This window comes from Glandiceps talaboti, chromosome 10 (genome assembly GCF_964340395.1).
Source record: "Glandiceps talaboti chromosome 10, keGlaTala1.1, whole genome shotgun sequence".
Classification (NCBI taxonomy): Eukaryota; Metazoa; Hemichordata; class Enteropneusta; family Spengelidae; genus Glandiceps; species Glandiceps talaboti.
Window position 1 is genome coordinate 10421303 of NC_135558.1, and position 21849 is coordinate 10443151.

Consider the following 21849-nt stretch of genomic DNA (forward strand, 5'->3'; position numbering starts at 1 on the left):
ATAGTAAAGTAGATCTAGGAATGGGAATAAAGAGTACTGATGTCTCGCCACCAGTGGGAAAGAAGAAAGAGAGGAAAAGGAAATGTCCAGAAATCTGCGAAGGTGAAGAAACAAGTGGAGAGAAGAAACAACATACGAACAGTAACAAAAAGGCAAATCAATCAAAGTTGTGGACTAGAAAGCCAAGAGTACGAAAAGTAGAAAATGATGAAGATTTACAAAAATTGAAAGAACTTATAAGAAGTATTATGGATGAAAGTGACAAAGGTAAACCATACAAATGTGAAAAATGTGGTATGGCCTTTGAAAAGATTAATAACCACGAATTACATATGTTGAGAGGAGTTTGCATAAAACGTCAGTGCAGATTTTGTCATGTTGATTTCTTCTTGAAGGACTGGCAGCAACATTTAATAGACAACCATGCCCCTCAGACACCCATCTATACTTGTGAAATATGCGACAAACATTTTCTTTACGGTCTGACGTTACGTCGTCATAAAGAGGAACATGGGGAGAAAAAGATATATCAGTGCGACATTTGTGGGAAGATCTTGAAATGGGAAAAATTGCTTAAAGAACACAAACGCACTCATGGAGAAAAACCTCTGCAATGCCAATTTTGTGATAAGACTTTCTGCAAATCGTATCACTTAAAGAGACATGAGGAGACACACTCAGAATGTAGATATGATTGTAAAATATGTGGCAAATCTATGCCTACATCAAATAGTGTACGTCGCCATATTGAACGTTTTCATACCAAAAACAAACATACTTGCGATGTTTGTGGCAGACAATTTGTGAATTTATCAGAGTTGAACACTCACAAAATAAAACATAGTGACAACCCAAATCGCTACATCTGTGAACATTGCGGTAAAGGGTTTGCGAAGAAGTATGCAATGGACAGTCATATACGATATACACATGTAGCTTATACTGTGCCATGCCATGTATGTGGAAAAGCGTTCAAACATCAACATCAACTTGAAAACCACTTGAATATTCATTTTCGTACAAAAACATTCTCATGTCCAGTCTGTTCAAGGGAATTTTTGGCCAAGTCGGATGTGAAGGTTCATATGCGTTCGTTGCATTCTGATGAACGACCTTTTAAATGCGAGTTCTGTGAGTATACATGTAAGTTGAAAGGAAACCTCACAAAACACATGACGATTCATGGTAATGGCTAGACTGTCAACAGTGGTCATGACTTTTTTTTGTAATTTATCTTTAATACTGTTGTCGCTGAAATTAATAGAATTAAATTAAACATGGTGTGCGCAGGACGTTCCATGAAGTCAAGATGACTGTTCTAATCCACAGGACTTTCATTTCTATGAATATTCATGAATGTCCTCGTTTATGGAACTAGACGTCTAACTCAGATGCCTGGTTAACCTCTAGTGGGTGTTTGAGGAGATAGTACAGACTCTAGATCATATTTTATGTGTTCGAATCCTCAGTGAGTAGCCCGCGTTCTGTATGTGCATTGAACATGCTGACTGTTAGATTGTATGCTATAGGTTATGTATGTGCACACAATTAGTATTTAAATAAAACATATTCCAGAAGTTTTTTAGGAATACGACAAAATATAATCTGCATCTGAATACAGACTAGGTAATGCGTACTAGAGCGTGCTATAGATGATGTTAATCCAAACATGTAGCAGCGATGTTATAAATGAAAATGATAGTAACAGACCACCAACACTTACTCAATATACAGTCCAAAAACATGGCAGTGATGTTATGAATAAAAATGATAGCGTCAAACCACCAACACTTACTCAATATACTGTTGATAGCTAGACCCAAAGTGTGATATATTATCGTATATTGAAGTCTTTTAAGTTAGTCACAGTAAGATAGTAGTACTGAGGTAGAGAAGACATTAGACCTGTACAATAACACATGACGTGACAAAAATTTGAACCATGGTGAAGTGTCTGTTAGTGTCCACATGACAGTAGGTACATGTACAAGCTACAAGTTTTTTCACGACAGCAGACTGTAGTACATGTTAGTTGATGTTTACCTGCATCACTAGGATGGAGATTTGGTGGTTTATGCACAGCACTGGCCATGACTATGACATCGTCGTACATGTGTACATTACATGTACAAGTAGTTTTGATAACATACTCATACAGTAGTTTGTTTCTTGTGACTTTGTCTGATTTTATCATAGAACATACTTTATCATACATTCCTTGCAAAAGATCAAGATGATGTTTGAGTTTGGCAAAAGTACTTTTTCAACTTTAGTCTACAGTCTAACTCATGACTCGGTTGAAATCATGTGATCCAAAGTCTAACTCTAGAATTGGTTGAAATCATGAGATCCAGTCTAATTCTAGCATTGGTAGAAAGCACGAGATCCACAGTCTAACTCATAACTTGGTTGAAATCATAAGATCCACAGTCTAACTCATGACTTGGTTGAAATCATGAATGCCACAGTCTAACTCATGACTTGGTTGAAATCATGAGATCCACAGTCTAACTCCTGACTCAGTTGAAATCATGAGATCCAGGATAACTCATGACTTGGTTGAAATCATAAGATCCACAGTCTAACTCATGACTTGGTTGAAATCATGAGCTCCACAGTCTAACTCATAACTTGGTTGAAATCATGAGATCCACAGTCTAACTCATAACTTGGTTGAAATCATCAGATCCACAGTCTAACTCATGACTTGGTTGAAATCATCAGATCCACAGTCTAACTCATGACTTGGTTGAAATCATGAGATTAAAGTGTCCTTTTTAGACTTTGTGACTTATGTTTTGTGTATGTTAGTATAAGCAATGCATATATATTATTATAGTGCACAGCTTTGCATGTTTGTTCATGTATACCAAAAGAAAAGTAGATCCTACCTGTAGTAAATTAATATTACCATCCTAACTAGTGTTTCCTTTGACCATAGACTGTCTATGCTTTGACTGCCATTTCCTGTTTTCTACCATTATCACTGTCTTATCAGAGTTTACCAAGTTTGCGTAGTGCACAACTAATCCTAGAACAAACTTGCAGGCTATTTGCCCAATTAACACATTTCCCAGGCAGTGTAAACATCTACCAACTAATGGTAGTTCACCTAAATGGTAATTTGCCTCCTTGCCCCTGTGGTAGTTCACCTAAATGGTAATTTGCCTCCTTGCCCCTGTGGTTGTTCACCTAAATGGTAATTTGCCTCCTTGCCCCTGTGGTTGTTCACCTAAATGGTAATTTGCTTCCTTACCCCTGTGGGAGGATCACCAGTGGGCCATAATCAAAAATACTGTAACAAGTACAATACCTCAAAGTTTTCCAGTAGTATGTAGAGAGTTACATTATTATGTCTACTTGAAAATTGTATGTATGTTTCTCTATAATATTTTCATAGAGAATTTGATGTATTCAGATGAGATTTGTAATTACTGACCATGGAAGTAAGTGAAAAATGCATTAAAATTTAAAATACCGTATAATGAACATTCTTTTGTTGATGAATTTTACCATGTTTAAAATCCACACGATTGTTGAGAGAGAAGTTGATTGTATGCTAAGTTTAGTTCATATTTGATGAAGAAAAGGGCTAAATTTTCATTTTCTATGTCCCTCTTTTATCCTTCACATCTTCTGCTTCTTATATTAGGTGCTACCAGTAACACATCCTGTTTTAATAGCTTAGGAGCGACAGTGTGACTTATAGTGAGGGCTGTAGGTTGTGAGTGCCTACTATATATCTAATTGACCAATCAAGAGTACCTACCATACATCAATTTGACCAATAGGATTTGGTCTCTAGGACCTTTCAACCAATCAAATTTAATATTACTAAACAATCTTTGACCAATCAGGTTTGTCCTCATTGAATTTTACCCAGTCAGAAGTGTTCTTTTGACAGTGGACACATCACATATTCCATACAAGACTATAAACACCACTGCATTCATGCTTCCAATGCTTTATTTGCAGTAACAGATAAACTGACAAACGACATGTTACAAATCAGAAGTACATGTATTTCAGAAATTTCAATAGACTATTACTTTGTAAAGGCACAGCATAGGACTGTACTCTAACTTGATCCAAATGCTCTCAAAATAAGGCTATGATCTGTTGTAATTTTATGTCACTATGTAAGTTTATAATGTATGCTTGAGAAAATGTAGCTTGTGTGTATGATAATACTGCTTGAGCTTCTTTGGCTTTTGTTGGGTATCCAATGCATAGTTGTTTATATCAACTCACTGGATTTCAAACTGCTTGGTAACAGTGAGTTGAAATGGTGGGAGGTGTGTATGTCAAATCAAGCAATATTCTCTGATATGCCCAAACTCAAAATATTATTTTATTGTCATATTTTTTCAAGGCTAGTGTGTTTCTTTGTAGGAGCTCAATCTCTCCAACATTGACAATGTCATTGAAGGATTTGTTGTAGTATTATACATGGAAATGATATATATCTGTGTGTGTGTGTGTGTGTGTGTGTGTGTGTGTGCGCGTGTGTACATACGTGTACGTACATACATACATATTTATGTGTACATACGTGTGTATGTATGTATGTATGTATGTATGTATGTATGTATGTATGTATGTATGTATGTATGTATGTATGTGTGTATGTATGTATGTATGTGTGTATGTATGTATGTGTGTATGTATGTGTGTATGTATGTATGTATGTATGTATGTATGTATGTATGTATGTGTGTATGTATGTGTGTGTGCATGTATGTATGTATGTATAAATGTGTGTATGTATGTATGTATGTATGTATGTACATGTATGTGTGTGTGCATGTATGTATGTATGTATGTATGTATGTATGTATGTATGTATGTATGTGTGTGTGTATGTATGTATGTGTGTGTGCATGACTCTGTGCCTATAAGTGTATGACTGTCTGAGTCTGTGTGTGTGTGTTTCACATAAATTCTTTAATTTGTGAATATTAGTTTATACCGGTATTTCCCTGACTTGAATATAAATTTTCAAAAAAAATCTTCATCTTTGTTGAAAAAACTTGCTTAAATATACATATAAATTTCAATATAAAGTTGATGACTGCATTGCCAACACAACGCTTCATCAGGTAAACTCTTAAACAAAACTGCTGTAGTGTACAGATACTTGAGAAGTTGTGACCAGTATCTCTTGCTCCACACTTTGAAGTGGAAAGATGCCCTCGAGCGTAGAGTGTTACAACTTTTAGTCTGGGCATAATTGTTGCACGATGCCTGACTATCTCAAAGTAATTTGAAATTTTGATGCTAACAGAGTAAATGATTCAAACTTTTCTAAAGTATATGAGATCAGTATGAAGATCTACATGTGTGTCACTTCCCCATTTTGCCAAACATTTAAGACTTTGCAATCAACTTGTATTTGAAGTGTGAGTCCGGATAGTGGGTTTATATATCTGATGTTGTTGTATTAATATACTTTTGTATATTTGAACAAAGTGAACTTTCAACTGGCCATAATTGTGATAACATGAACATAATGAAGAATATCCAATTTCCATAGTATGGTTCGTTCTTTTGTTATTCAAATCTAGTAATTTACATATGTTGTTAATGTTACTTTAACTAAATGTCTTAAAGGGGAATGCCACTACAAGAAAGAAAGGTATTTTCAGAAACGTTGAGTTCTGGTGAGCCAGAAATTCATGATTTCACATCACATATATATATATCATGTGATTGCCAATAAACATGATAATAAAATGATACTTTTTTCATCTCTTTGGACTCATGGGATTTAGGGGGCATGAATATTTATTAGATGAACAACAGCTGTTCATTATTCCTAAGTACTTATTACCTTCAGTCATGATTACTTATTGGTCAATGTTTGCCTCATGGGAGTCAGCAGACATGCATATGTATGTATTAGATAACACTAAATATTCATGACTCTTTAGTGCTTATTAATTCAGTCATGAATATTTATTGTTCATCTAATGCATATACATGTCTAAGTCCCATGAGGCAACAGTTGATCACTGTGATAACAATTGAGGTTAAAAAAAAGTTTTGATTTGGCAAAATTTATGTGATGAGATCGAAATCATGAAATGATGCCAGTATCCAAAGTTTGAGAAAATACCTTTATTTTCGTGAGTGGTGTTCCCCTTTAATAAGTTTACCCTTTGCAGTGACTGACACCATTTTATCCTAGTCAGCCTGGTCAGAAATAATTATTTCAGAGATGTACAAAATGTATAATACTCAATTAATATAACATACCCTTATTCCCATAGGCTGTTTCTACAACCGTGGTTGTATACAATAGTTTTATCAGTTAAAAAAATTCACCCAAAGTTCACATAAAGTGGTTTTTAAAAAAAAAATGTTTTAACGTGTTTTGGTTAATGCATAGAGCATCTATATGGTTAAAGGCACAACTGAAGATTGTGAAAAACAATTTCTCAAATATCACTGAGCAATGTTAATTTAACCTTGCATGCTCAAAGTAGCTTTCTTTGTTCCATGTATATGGGAAGGTAAGATTCGGTTGCTAGGTCCCTTTGTCAGTAATGGAGGAGTGATGGGCTGGAAGGTCGTTTTTCATCAAATGCATAACATCTCATCATGCATTTTTGTAACAAATAGCATAGTCTATGAGTAATATCACTTTTAAAAAACTGGGGCTTTATCAAATCTATGCAAACATATGTGTAACTTTTTATGTTGTTGTTCATGTCAGGTGTCCATTGTTTTCCAGCTGCGTAGTATGGTTTATAATACTGTATTTATCATAAACTTGAAAAGGGCACTAACTTAATTTTACAAGAGAGATGTTATTCATCACTGATCTGTCTATAACTATGTTTTAACATCTATCCAGTAAACCGCTAGTAAATAATTATAAAAGACTGATTTTTGAAATGAAAATGTGCTGACGAATCATTAGCTATAATCAACATCTTACATGACTACCTAGGCATACGTAGCTAACTTTATTTTCTCTAGCCGATCAGTCTATTGGTTGTATCTAGATACATTTGCTACAGTATGGGTTATTGTCTTTCTTGTAGAACGACTCGCCCTCTAGCAGTGCATCACAACCCTGCAATGAAGGAGGAAAGACATGAATGTAACTGATTAGGAGATTGACAGACAAACTAGATAGACAGACAGATAGACAGACAGACAGACAAACAAACAGACATGTATGCAGACAGACATACAAACAGACAGACAGACAGACAGACAGACAGACAGAGATAGATGCATACATACATACATACATAATATACATACATACATACATACATACATACAGACAGACAGACAGACATACATACATACATACATACATACATACATACATACATACATACATACATGATTTTTTTCAGAAAATGGTAGCCAGTTTTGTCATCTTCATGTGTGAGCAATATAGCGCCAATAGCGGCAGTTTCCAAAAAAACCTTCGTTTTTTTTCAATTTCATTATCTCATTAATTTCATCTAAATATCCAGTACATGCGGTCGGTACTCACAGTGTGGCAAGAGTAAGGAAAACTTTGTTTATATACCTTGCATTTGAAGCAATCCGGATGCCAGGCTTCCCCCAGTGCATTTACCCACTTGGTGTCAATCTTTTCTTTGCAGCCGTAACACTTTTCTGGTTTCTTCTTTCCGCCCATAAACAACTCCTCATAGTCTGAAAGTGTGGGAGGACAGTTTTATAGTCGACGAGATTTACAGTATATACGTACAAACATATATACCTTCAAATGTTATGAGTACATGTCAAACATTCTGAACGAATTAAGACTGATGTAATTTTAAGTTAATGCATTCGATGGCTGAAATCTGAATTATATCTGATGCTAAATTAATATTTCTTCTATCAAATCTATATTTTATGAATTGGCAATACTTGTCAATATTTATCACAATTAATGACAATTATCTATTGACGTGTCTACACTCCAGAAATAAAATCCTGTCCGCACTTTTAAGTCCTTTTTGAAGACAGAATGCGTTTCGAGGACAAATTTCCCTAACAATCGAAGTTGTTTAATTCTCTCCCACGTTTTGCCACGTGAAACCTTTTTCCCGGTCCTTATGAAATAATGAAATATATTTGGATGGATTGACGGTTGGGTCACCATCTTATTTTCAAGGAAATCGTTAAAATTGTATTTTTTTTCATAGAGTTATACGTAATTAATACAGTGACATTCTAAAATTACTAAATTTTGATTTTGAACCTTAATTCAGCAGTTTTTAATATTAATTTTACCAAAGAATGAGTTGGAGTTTTCTTGAAGAAAGTAACACCAAATCATTAAAGAGATTATATCTAAGGCGTGTCGTATGTTAAAACAATATTTTCCAGTTGGGCTTATTGTTGAATGTCAGTTAAAATATTTTTGCCAGAATACCAGACTTATTTCAAACGCCATTAATTTTAATTACCTTCTTTACAGTAGGGTTTCCCTTCTTTCTGGAAGAATGGTCCATCAAACGGTTTCTTACACTCCGTACACACAAAACACTTGGCGTGCCATTTCTGCTCCATAGCCGATATGATTTGCTGAACCGGACAAATGGAAATAATTATTATCAACATGGCTGTTTAAGTCGCACTTTGTCGAACGTTTAAAGAAGTATTTCTTTATAATCCGTTACAATTTGCGTCCACCCACTTCGTCTATTTTAAAATATCACAAGTCATAAGTCGAAATACATCCGTTACCCATTTTTGCTTATATAATGCCAACGCAACGAATGAGCGCAGAATGTCACGGATTCTTTGTTATGAGATTATTACACTGTTTAATCTCAACTACATCAGTATTACATGTTATCCTAGCATATCAACTATTCATGTACGTGTCCCCCCACCCCACCCCCACCCCACCTCATCTGCACGACATCGTCATGTCCTCTTGACACCATACTAATCACCGGACCATCCCCTGTGTATTCAAGCACAAACATACCGGATCATTGTCACGAGTTCTTGACCCAGACAGACAGACAGCAAATTAACTACTGTAGCACTAGTTTATCACAAGGGGCTGGGTTGACGTGGGAATCCATGCATCCAATCATGAGACAATCAATTAAGATTTCAATCATCCGTCACGGTAAACATATTGTGGATATTTTCACTCACCCCAATCACGGGATCGTCACATGCAGCACATGTTGGCGCCTGTTTCTTATAATCGTCTGCACAAAGAGTACGACCGTCTTTAGTTTCATAGAAACTAGTCACTTGTTTCTTGCACTCATCACAGTATACCGGCCCACTGTAAAAGAAAAATAACACCATCTTCATCAACAATATTACGGTTTTCAACACTAAACTTTTCTTCTCTCAAACGACATGAGCACATACTCTGAAAGTTTTGTAAAGAATTGTACAGAACAAAACTAGACAGAAGTCTGTTATTAATTTGTTGACAGAATGCTTCTCAAAGCAATGTTTTTCTTAACAATTAATTTGTGCAATTTTGCCATTCTACTGCTATAAGAACTGTATATGATTGATTCTAAATTTTTAGTACAGGTTTACTTAAAATGTGACTGTTCGACATTTATGTATCAATGAGTAATAATCGGGTAAACATGTTGTGAAAATATATTTCTTACGTACAATTAAGTCATGACTGTCTTTAACAGCAGACGTCTTATTTAGGGTTCGTGCTTCAAAATATTCTGTTCTTCAACTCAAAGGCATATTATTGTATAAATTTATGTACTTACGTTCTCTTTTTAGAGTCGGAAGATTTGTCATCATCGTCTGATGGAACAGCACCTTTGCCACTGTGTAATATAAAAATAAAAAAAATAAAAAAATCTTCACCATTAGATACAGACAGAAAGACAATGAAAACGTGATGTACACAAGGAATCTTTGGAACACAAAGGGGTTTAAAAACTATCAACAATCCGTCTATTAAAACCAACCAACCAACCAACCAGCAAACAAACAAACAAACAAACAAACAGACAGACAGACAGACACACACACACACACACAAACAAACAAATGGGGAAAAACAAGCAAATAAATAAATAAACAAACACACATAAACAAACAAACAAACAAACAAACAAACAAACAAGCAAACAAACTCAGTACCAAACCTTACAGCTAACCCAGAATACATGTAAGTTGAATTTTACGTTTCACAACACGATTAAACTGTTATTGACATGAACAGACATACACCAGTTGTAAAGTTTTCGAAAAAAGTAACGTATCATGACCACAACAGCAACAGACAACGTCGTTGTTAAAAAACAGAAGAAACTATCCGGTCATCGTTTGATGGCGTCCTACCTCGAGCGGAAAACGTTATTTTCATATTGATCCTTCATGTTACCAGGTGGTTGATAATTTGCTACGATGAAAACACGACCATCCTTGGCCTTCACCTTGCCGATACCAAATTCAGTGCTGCTTTTCCAAACCAACTGCGTAAAGTGACCTGACGAAAAACGATAAAATTAAAACCATTGCAATTACATGCTTGTGATGTTTATATAGAATATAAACTGAAGCGATCAAGGTCGAGTTTCATCACGGTGTTTGTTTGTGTCGGCTTTATCACAAGTTTATGATGTTTTACTTTTGATTGACAAAATAATGATATCAGTCATCAGTTATTCGTCAAATGGAATGTACAGTAGAATAGACTAGATATATGTCATTCTCGCAAACCAGAGTTGTTATTTCTACCACTACATTTTGAAATATCCTGTGGGGAGGCTCGTTAAGAACGTTGCCGTAAAACAGGCTGTGGTTTGCGACGATGGATATATGTATGCCATATGCAGTATTGTGACCACTCATATCGAGTTTCTGTGATATGTAGGGCCACACAAAGCTAATTTACGCGCGATTTCGCCAAATATAGGACAAAATGGCAGCAGTAGAGATAGTGTAATCATGCAGAACCCTTTTGAGATATGTCACAGGTGTCCTTAAAAGACCAACATCGCAAGGGAAATACGAATTCTAAAACGGCATAATAATAAAACTGCTCAGTCGGTCAGACAATTATCATTTTCTTGCACACACCTCATGTAACGTAGCAGTAATAATATTTTAGAATGTACAACATTATTCATGTCAAATTAATAAAATCAAACGATATACATATAATCAGTTAAGTCAATGTGTCAGCAGGCCAAATGTCTCTAGTGTCGACAATAGGAAAATGACTGAAGTCAGCACCTGCGGCAACAACTTTTATAACGCGTACGTTTTGTTTTCTTTGTCGACAGTACAGAAAATGCTAGTATATTTTGAAAATATTCTTAACGATGCCACCCCTTTATATAGCAGAATCGACCACTCCCATCTGTGCATATTGTTGTCCGTGGAATTTTATTGCAAAGTTTAATTCATATGTGTGTTGGTCGTTAAATCTCTACTTATTAATTTTATGACTCCCTGCAAATGGTACGTGTATCTATTCCCCTGCAAATATCCCGGAGGCAGCTTGGTCTCAAATATCAGCCTTCAACAATTCAAGTTCGCCGGTATTCGCGAACACAATGCTATTATTATGTCCAACGGTGTGATACACATACTGTAACTTTAGTAAACATAGGTTTGGCGGAACGTACTCACGTTACCCATAGAAATGTCCTGGGTGTGGTTGTCCACTCCAAGCTTGACAAATCGATCAAGTGAAGCCGACTTTGTGTTGTATTCTTTGGCCACTGCCCAACCCGAGTCGTATTTTCCAACCTATCTGAGATAGATTACGTCGATCGAATTGTTCACTTTATAGGATGGATAAAGACTATAATTTCCACCTCCCTTTTTATCTCTATATCGTCACCAATTTGGTGTTGTATGTGATTTTTTTATTGTATACTTATACTTTTGTAAACTTAAAATAAACAAACAAAAAGTACAAAATTCATTACAAAATATTAATGCAATAAATTGTCTGGACAGAGTCATAGCACTACTAGAGTTTGCAAACAGTAAAAGTGTGTGTTTTTTTAATATTTGATTTTAAATAAATGTATATGCATTTTAAATTTCGGGAACGGCTTTGAATAAAACGTGTAACGATTGAAAACTATAGCTGGCTAATCCCAATCCACGCAAGTGATGTTTATGAGATCACAATGGATTAATTCTCTATATAATGTTTAATCTTTGTGTAACACCCCCGTGTACTGTACGAAATGTACAATCCGACGTAGATTCTCTGGAGCACGAAATACTCTAACCTGAATAATTGATTACATTTAAGAAATACACATTTCACAGCTGAGACCAAATAATTGTCAATTTCACGCATGGAATAACTACTATACTATAGATGACAAAGGTTTTTCAAAAAATTACAGAAGAAACACCGATATTTATGGAATTGTAACTGAAAAAAACCCCACGTTTCGTGAGTCATTTATACAGCAGACACACATCCAGCTGGACTGTTGTATCACGTGTGTATGACGTCATTGGTCTGACTAGTGACGTAGCAAAGGTAGAACTTCAAGGATCTAATCTCTCCAAACACACTTCCTGATTATGCGGTATCAAGGAAATTGACAATTTATGGCATCTAAATTTAAAGTCCTGGAATATTGTCAAATTATGGAAATGAATAATGAATTAATATATCACTAGACATCTGTCATAGTTAATATTGACATAGTTCCCTATGATATTATTATAAAAGTAAAATATTTGAATAAAGGGCATGACAAACCATTTATCAATTTTTACCGATTCTATGAATATAATTAGACTGAGCTAGGATATTACATTTGATGGAAATATCTGTTATATACGTGCTACGACTTGTAATTTTACTATGTCTGTTCGTCAATCGCTTTATATGCTAGTAATGAGCAGTTAGTTAAAATTTAAAATGAATGAAGAAAGAACGTTGGTTTGTGATAGTTATTCTTCCTGGTATTAACTACATACGAAGAATTTGGGTATATGAAATTGCAGGCCCGGCCCCACCCCTCCTGTGCTCTAAGGCTAAGCACGTCTCTTATATGTATTATTATTATTTTTATTATTATTATATACTTTATTGTCATGCTAAATTTACATGAAATTACCCACTGTCATTAAATTGATCACTTACCGATGCAAACAAATAAAAACAGCAATTTAAAGTAAATTCAAAATGTTACGGATTATCAACCTTGTGCCACTTGTTTCATGTCTTGTTTTGTTTTAAATCTCATCAAATTCTGATCACTTCTTAGTATGATGTTTAAAGGTATTTTAATTTTTGATACCCAATATTTATTTGGCAATTAATGGACCTACTGTTTTTACAACGTTGTAACTGTGATATTATTGAAAACAAAACGAATGTTATTTTTGTGAAAACAGACATGGTGCATATATTGCTAAGGCCAATACAAAAAGTTGTTTGGTTGTGGTTACCCGACTTCCACCTAGTTTTTCACGCCGACCTTAAACATATTTTTACGTATTCGAGAATAATAATAATAATATCGCGAAAATCGGGAAGTCTCGCAATAAATAGTGGGTGCGGAAACTGACATCAACTTAAAAATACAATATAAAACTATTCTTCCAATCTGTAATGGCTGCACATCTGATAGGAAGAAACTTTGATAAACAACACAGAGACCATTTGGAAAACAATGCAAACCTAAACTAGACACTCACACATGAAAAAAATATAATAAAATAAAAAATCTACCTACCCCACCTATTTTAAAATTGAATGTAATCGGAACCACACAATTTTATTTTACGCCTAACACCTGTTTAACCGCAGACAAATTTAGCAATATGCATTTGATTGTATTGTCACAGTGTGTTTATATTTGTCTGTGACATGACACAGTTCTCAGTTGAAAACAATCTCTACTTGTTCCGTCTAGCCCTAATCTGAACTCACCGGTGTTTCGTGTTTGTGCTCGGCACAATTCATCATCAGGGATTTCAATATATACACAATTATACACAATTATATATCTAATTTATTTTACTTAATCCAAGAAATTAGGAGGATAAGTCTACTATGGATTAGACTCTTCTACTAATATTACATTGATCACTGTTCTCTCCACAGAGACGCCGTTATATATATATATATATATATATATATATATATATATATATATATATATATATATATATATATATATATATATATACACTTAGCAGTTTCATTTGAACAATAGAATAAACAGTAAAGAGTTTCTAGATGTATATATATATACATACATCTATATATATACACACATACACACACAATCACACACACAGATATATATATAAATATATATATATATATATATATATATATATATATATATATATATATATATATATATATATATATATATATATATATAGTATGAGTATTTAAAAACCAGTCAATTCATCTCCATGTATCCATTTATCTCGTCACATGTTAAAGCCCCTGACATTAACAGCTTTGAATTAAATGTAATGTACACATGATATATGTAATTAGTGATGACACTTCAACCAGTAAACACTACCCATTGCATTTTAATCTGGTTCAGATCAACGTGCTTATAATTTGTATAAGACAGGCTGTGTTGTTGGAGGTTAAATAAATATGTACTGCAACAGATGGTGTTGAATGTATATCTAGGTTTAGACTACTAGTATATTTAATCGTGAATGCTGCAATGTTTGCAATGTGTTGTATTTAATTGACACATGTATGTTAATTTGGGAGGAGAAAGTTCTAGATTTGACTTGATCTCAGTGAAGAGAAAGTATTGACTTGGAAACACCCTTTTATAGTGTAAGGACCTTTACATTCGCATGGTACTTCTGCGTGTAACTACTTGCGCCTATGTATTTAGATCTAATAGCTTTCCTTAATGAGTTAAATGATGACTCATGGCATTGTCTATTTGCACATCTAGATACGATAGTTTGACTTCGTCAAGTCAACGAATACTCGGTCACGCTGTTCGTTCCCCCGGTGCTGGCATGGCAAGACATCACCAGACTCAATGTGATAGCTGCAGGTGTACTCATCAATTATTATATTAAACTAATTACCATAGTCATCAGGAAGGTTACATAATATTCCCAGAACTCACTTGATTTGCACATATACACGCAATATGTATACAAATAACCCAGGCATGAAATTGTTGTCATGAAAACAATAGAACCTGGAAGCTGCGCTTTTCATCCGCGTTGAGTATCCCATATCACCTCTGTCCACGGATCTACATTCAACTGATATTGTGAAATAGATGGCGTGGCCTTACAAATCAATTATTTATGTAATGAACCGACGGAGACTCTACTGGTGCATGTACATATGAATATATACATATCCACATGCATACACACAGACTCCCCATATATATATATATATATATATATATATATATATATATATATATATATATATATATATATATATATATATATATATATATATTTCACATATACTGGTTCTTAATTTAGATGCAAGTGAGGAGTTCACGCTCTGTCCATATAAACACGTGACTTGATGTAATATATGGTTGCTGCAATGACTGTTATCAATGGCGTCGTTATTAAAAACAATTCAATTTTTGCGATTATTTAGCTGCAAATCAAGTTATGTATATGTAATTAATATGTGATATAATCTTTGAATATTTGATCAGTTATTGAAATATGAAATATGAAATATGAAATCCATGTCTCGTAATTTATACTTAGCATACTCGTTTTATTAATTTATACTAAGCCTCGACAATTTATTATATTTGAATATTACACTCCGATATGGATGAAATATGACGGTGTTTAATTTCATCTCATGTCCCACAGAACAAGATGAATTGACTATTTTTCAGACTTGGATTTGCATTTTGGAAATCAGCGTATCCCTGATGTCGCCTGGCAAAGGTGATTGTCCGTTTCGCGAACACTGACTAGACGACGTTAGATTAATTATTAATCTAAAATGAAGCCTGGCCGTGAGGTAAATGTCATTGACCTTCCCAACTTTTGAACATCGTCACGAACGCAGGTCATATTTGATGTGAATTTTATGAATTTTATTAATCTCAATTCATTATTTTGCATCCAATTGACGGACTTGGTCTATTAATATCATTCTGTTAAATAAATAAAAATTAATAAATGTAAAATTTATGAAAAATTATGAATTTCGGTCCTATAATTTAGGCGGGAAGATTTACCACTAATACCAGCAATATGCGGTATGAATAGGCAATAAAATGCGTTTAAAGACAGAGGTACCTGAAAAGGAGAAGCGAGGGAATCAGAATAACAAAGGGGGAATTATTCAGAAAGGAATTCTGCATCCTTTGTTCACATTAAACCGGTGGTATCAACAATGAGCAATATCATTTTTAATATTCTCTTAAAAACTTCAGTTTTCATCGTATTTTGTTTCATATTCAAAAAAATTACCCATTCGCATTTGTATCTTTTCCGGATGATATAATTACATCTTCCCCATTATATATTAAATATGTATTTTAATTTTTAATTTATATTTTATATTAAATCATTTTATGTTATTGTATTTCCCTTATCTTTTATTTAATATTTTTGCAAACTGAGTTCAAATTAAGGTCACATTATTGAGTTTCCGCATAAAGGGCAAATGGCAGGTGTGTTTATTTGACAGAAAAATAAAATAGAATAAAACATATTAACAGTTTGGACGACAGTCTTTTTGATATTCATGAGTTCAAAGGTTAAATAATCAACATTGTACGTTCCGAGGAATGATAATTTTTGACCATGGAGTGAAATAATTTGAAATCACGTACAAATGTATTCGAAAAATGTCCTTCAATTTGCGCATGCGTTAAACCGCCCAAACCAAACCGGAGAATGTATGCTATTGCAAGATGTGACCATATGGCATTTTAGTACATTAAGCCTATATATATATATATATATAATATCACAATACTGTACCTCCAGCTCCCCAGACTGGAAGATCAAAATCATACTTTTTGATGTCTTTGTACCACATGTCGGTGACTTCTTTGCCTGAGAGATAAAAAGATCAAACGCAAATTTGAATAATAAATGAATGACGTCATTATAATAAACTACTAGTAGTAGTAGTACTACTACGTCACCCATAGTATATGTATCAGTTCAGTGGCGAACTTGACTGGTGTCAATTTCATAACAATGATACCCACCAGGAAAATGTACGTTGTAAGTGATAAGTGTACACACCGTTATGACATGATATCTGATAGGCCAGGTGATTGATATATCACAAAGGTCTGGCATGATCAGCAAATAAGAAAGCCACACTCATACACATTCATGCGCGAACATGTTTTGTTTTTTATCTTAATGACACACAGTGTGTTTCTTTTTGTTTCAATTTGATAGGGTTTATTTAAATTTCTGTTCGCCCAAAAATTGAAACCAAACACAGTTGTGTTAAAAAAAAACCCACGTATTTAATGAGGTCTGATGTAGTCAAATACTAGAAGTGAAAGTAACAAAATCTGTCGCAGAACAACAATACACTTCTTTTTGTAATTGACAAATTGTGTCATACTTTGACACAGTTCACGTTGACCTCACTCGAATCAGAAATCTACATGTATTACTGCTGCGGGATTTGTCTAGGGAATGAATGTATTCATACATAGCAGATTCGAAACAATCCATGTCAATTTCTGAACTGACTACAGTAATCCCACACTGACATATCACATTAGAAATTTAATGTGTCGATTTCATTGAAATCCAGGGCACTATATATTACACGTAATTTGCATCTATATGAACAGATCTAGAATTTTTATTCCACCACGTCAACAGAATGGCCCAGTTTTAGCACCAAATGTGTAAGTAAATAGTGCTAGTGGGGCACATTTTGAGTTTTAAATATGTACGGAGGTCCGTTTTACTTAGACGGAAGCTGTTAGTTGAATTTGATGAGCAGTCAATTAAGACTTTGGGTGGTCAAGTACGATTCATATCGGAACTATTAAAACTAATTTAAGACCGTTTTAGTCTAAAACGCTTCTGTTTTTTTAGCATGAATAACAATAGCATCAAGCATGCATATCCACTTTCGACAACTCTCCTTAAAAATCCTCCTGTCGACGACACACATGAAAAGTTGTCATGGCGACTAGACTGAAGGTCGGGACATTTTGGTATCACGGGAATAACTTTTCGACTCACCTGACATATCGTAATCTCCACTGCCACTGCCACTGGCTATATTTTCCCCGTACTCTGATTTATTGCTGTGGGACAGCTTGCCATTTTTCGAAAGACTCTCAGCCCACTTCTGAGCATCTTCAGCGATAGAGGCTGAATACTTCAACGGAGGAACGCCATGCATCTCCCGGTACCTGTTATGTTCATCAAACGCTTCTTTTTCGAAGGAATTCATCTTTACGAGTCCACCTTGTGTTGGAAAAAAAATGAAATATTTGTATCTATGGCAGCCTCTTTTGATGAATAATTTCCCAAGTAAAATGATACCCCGCGATATGTTAATACTGTGTATTAACTGACATACTTTCACACGACACAAGGTATTCGGTATTCAGCAGTATATAGTACAATACAGTAAATGCTGTACCATCTCAATCAGCGCTCTCTTGTGTTTTCACACTAATTGATACATTTCATTGACACCTAGAACAATAGGAGACTCACCTGTCAAATGTAGCACACAAGATAACCTTACTGGACTAGGGCAGCAGACGAAATGCGTTCTGGCTGTACAGCAACACAATGTCTACCGACTGTAAGTGAATCGGAAGCAAATATACGACAGGGGTACAACACCTAGAGTAAATGTTGGCAATAATTTAAATTGTGTCATTTTGTACTCAAGATTGGGTTTCAATGTGTATCAAGTAACATACACATGTCTGCAATGTTAATATACATACTTTTGTTTCATAACATGGTAGCTAGAATGAATTAGTGACGTGTAAATCATAATATACCTAGTGGCTGATCGCACAGAAACTGTCAAGTTCATTTCAGTTTTCAATATATCATTAAATACGTATTTTCATATTGTAAAATAGCTTCGCTTTTTCAGATAGCCGGCCAAATAATATATTTTTTTTTTACAATTTCGGTTGTCAAGACTCTTGATCTTACACACTAATACATGTATGGCGTTTTAAAATGTCGCTATCTGTAGGAATTATGACGTATATGTGGGTGGGCATTGTCAACTTTGTAATCGAATTTGTCACAGACCATTCAATCCATAGTCAATGTAGAACTTGAACTTTAGACCCCTTTACACAAGGAATATAGTGACTACTACTAGGTCGTCCACATCATCGTGACCTACTTTGATATGCTGGATTCCAATAAATATCGTGTATGACTTTGTGTGCACCAACTCTACCCAGCTGTCAGAATGCTTTCAAATATATCTCACTCAATCCAAGTTTAAACCATTCGAACAAAAATATGGGCTTTATAACCAAGTTGATAACACGTGTATGCCAAGTTGCACACCTGCAAACGAAGAATATAAGGTTTATACCCTGGTTGACACTACACACAAGACAAAATGAACATATTCAAACAAACAATATGGGCTTTATACCCTGGTTGATACCTCGTGTAGGCCAAGTTGAACACATTCAAACAAATAATAAGTGTTTATAACCCGGTCGTTCTATTAAAAATACGAGTGACGACGTTCAAAATACCCATTGTTGATTGATTTTTCATAAATTATGGTTGCGGAGGTATAATTCTATTATTCCCCTAGTTCTTTCAGTCCGGAATATACGTGACTAAGTGTTTTGTTATTACCCACCTTCAGCTCGTAGTAACAAGGCTCCTTAGGTTCACTCGTATTTTTCTTGGCTGAGTGAAGAAAAAGTTATGGGAATAATAATCTAATTGGACATCAAAACCGAAATTAATGACTTGAATATTTTCTATCATTAGCTTCTAGGAACCCGTGGTATTCGTCTGTTTTAGTTAGATCATTAACTTTGTCAGAAACACGTATTCCTTGAAGACCTCTTGTAAGTAATATTATTGTGTGAAATACATTTCAATGTACATGCAATAGGGAACTTGCAAACCCGCCATGTTGAATATTGCATCATGGGAAATGTGATAATAAATACTAATCAAATAGTATCGTAAACAATAATGTTACATTGTTTTTAACCACAAATGATCAATTCATAGTCGCCCTGACCATTGTGGGAGGTTTATTTTATCGGTAGCTCCTGATTAGGTATTACCACAGATAATCCCATAGTCCTTTGTGTCTGAGCATGCTCAGTTTGGATTGCAAGTTCCCTATTAGCAAGCATTATTTCTGTTCTTTTATGTTTGTACCATGTATATATTTCCATCAACATATCAAACGACAAACACTTTGTGGCATAGATATATAGTGAATTCAGTAACCCGGAATCCATGGTATCCTGTCCTATTGTATCACTTTCGGAAATGACTAGTCAGGTAGTCACATATGATGGATTCATGGCTGTCCTGTCCTGTTACTGTCACTGTGGAAATCACACATATGGCATAGATTTTGGGTGCTATGAATTTGCAAGAGTCGGTGTACTCCTCAGTATTCGAACATATCTAAGTTTGACTCGCTAGTCAGGTGATGTTTATGTACGTACATGTGGTGGCATATTTAGGACTTCATAAGAAAGTAGATGTATATATGTGGAGGTATAAGTGACCTTCACGTTTCACACCTCCACGGTGCTTATACGTATGCTTACACTTACAAGAATTCAGCTGCAGTGAAGCCATTAAGCTTGTTTCCATGTCAACCGTGAACACATATTACTGGTCTGTCTGCATGTTTTGCAAACACAAGTAAGTTACCCGAATTTAGTACCTTGATTTAACCATGGGTGTATAAGAGGAGATGCAAGAATTGGAAATGTCGTCATTCCACTAATGCTATAGAGTGGCTCCTGTCATTCAATTTGTTTAACAGTGTAGAGAGGATGTCATTCAACTAACTAAAATTAATGTAGAAAAGGGTCTCATTTCACTGTTTATTATATACTCTAAATATTGTCATTCGTTTTCTGTCACTCGGATTGTCATTCGTCTTAGGCCCACTCCTAAGTTTACAAGTTCGTGGTCGTTCGGTCGAACAGGTGGTTTTCGTCAAGTTGAGAACTAGGAAGTGTTTCATGTTTCTCTCCCCCCCCCCCATTGTCCTTTTATACAAAATGACTGGACATGTTGGAAGTTATATATTAAAAGTAACTAAAGCTAGCTACAAAGAGATGAACACTTAGGAGACGCCGTTTACATATACCTCAAGGTACCACCCTTATACACACCACATCAGTCAAACACAACAACATCCCCTACTCTAATATGTCAAAAACAAACTTTCTCGGTCATGATTTTACAAACAAAGGGTACGCTTTTGTTGAAGGTGTATACTCACAATTCAAAGTTCAAAGGTATAAATTACTCCTACAAATCGATTTATGTCAAATGGAGGGTGACAGTTTGAAATTTAGTATATTATGTGTCGGGGTCACGTCGAGTGGTTCGGCTGCTCGTGGATGTCTTAGTAAGACCAGGTATGTGGTAGAACCCCCTGGTTGGCAATTATCGTTGAACAATATATCAGTCCCTATACAAACTGACTGTAAGCGTCCGAGTGTCTATTGTGACCCCTTTTCGTGGCATGGAAGATCTTTTTAACCTCTTTGCAAAGTGCTTTCTAAAGAAGTTTTCTTTTCCATTGTTCGTTGACAACAAAAACGTCAAAAGATTTGTATTGTTGCGAGAGGTCAAAGCAGACATTCCTATCAAAACACTGTTTTTCAGAGTCATGGAAGCGAATATCATAGAAGAATGGCTGAAAAAGACGAGTACACAATTCTT

The 21849-nt window shown here is 34.9% G+C and overlaps 1 protein-coding gene across 1 annotated transcript; it reads right to left on the reverse strand.

Annotated features, from left to right (window-relative positions):
* Nucleotides 1-6357: 6357 nt before the first annotated feature.
* LOC144440946 (uncharacterized) lies at nucleotides 6358-18747 on the reverse strand. The gene is made up of 9 exons (XM_078130421.1): nucleotides 18649-18747; nucleotides 18166-18393; nucleotides 16927-17001; nucleotides 10315-10462; nucleotides 9735-9794; nucleotides 9142-9277; nucleotides 8439-8556; nucleotides 7550-7677; nucleotides 6358-7078 (listed from the first exon to the last, which is right to left on the reverse strand). The coding sequence occupies exons 2-9, from the start codon at nucleotides 18377-18379 to the stop codon at nucleotides 7004-7006; spliced, it is 954 nt and encodes a 317-aa protein (XP_077986547.1). The 5' UTR covers nucleotides 18380-18393; nucleotides 18649-18747; the 3' UTR covers nucleotides 6358-7003.
* Nucleotides 18748-21849: the final 3102 nt, after the last annotated feature.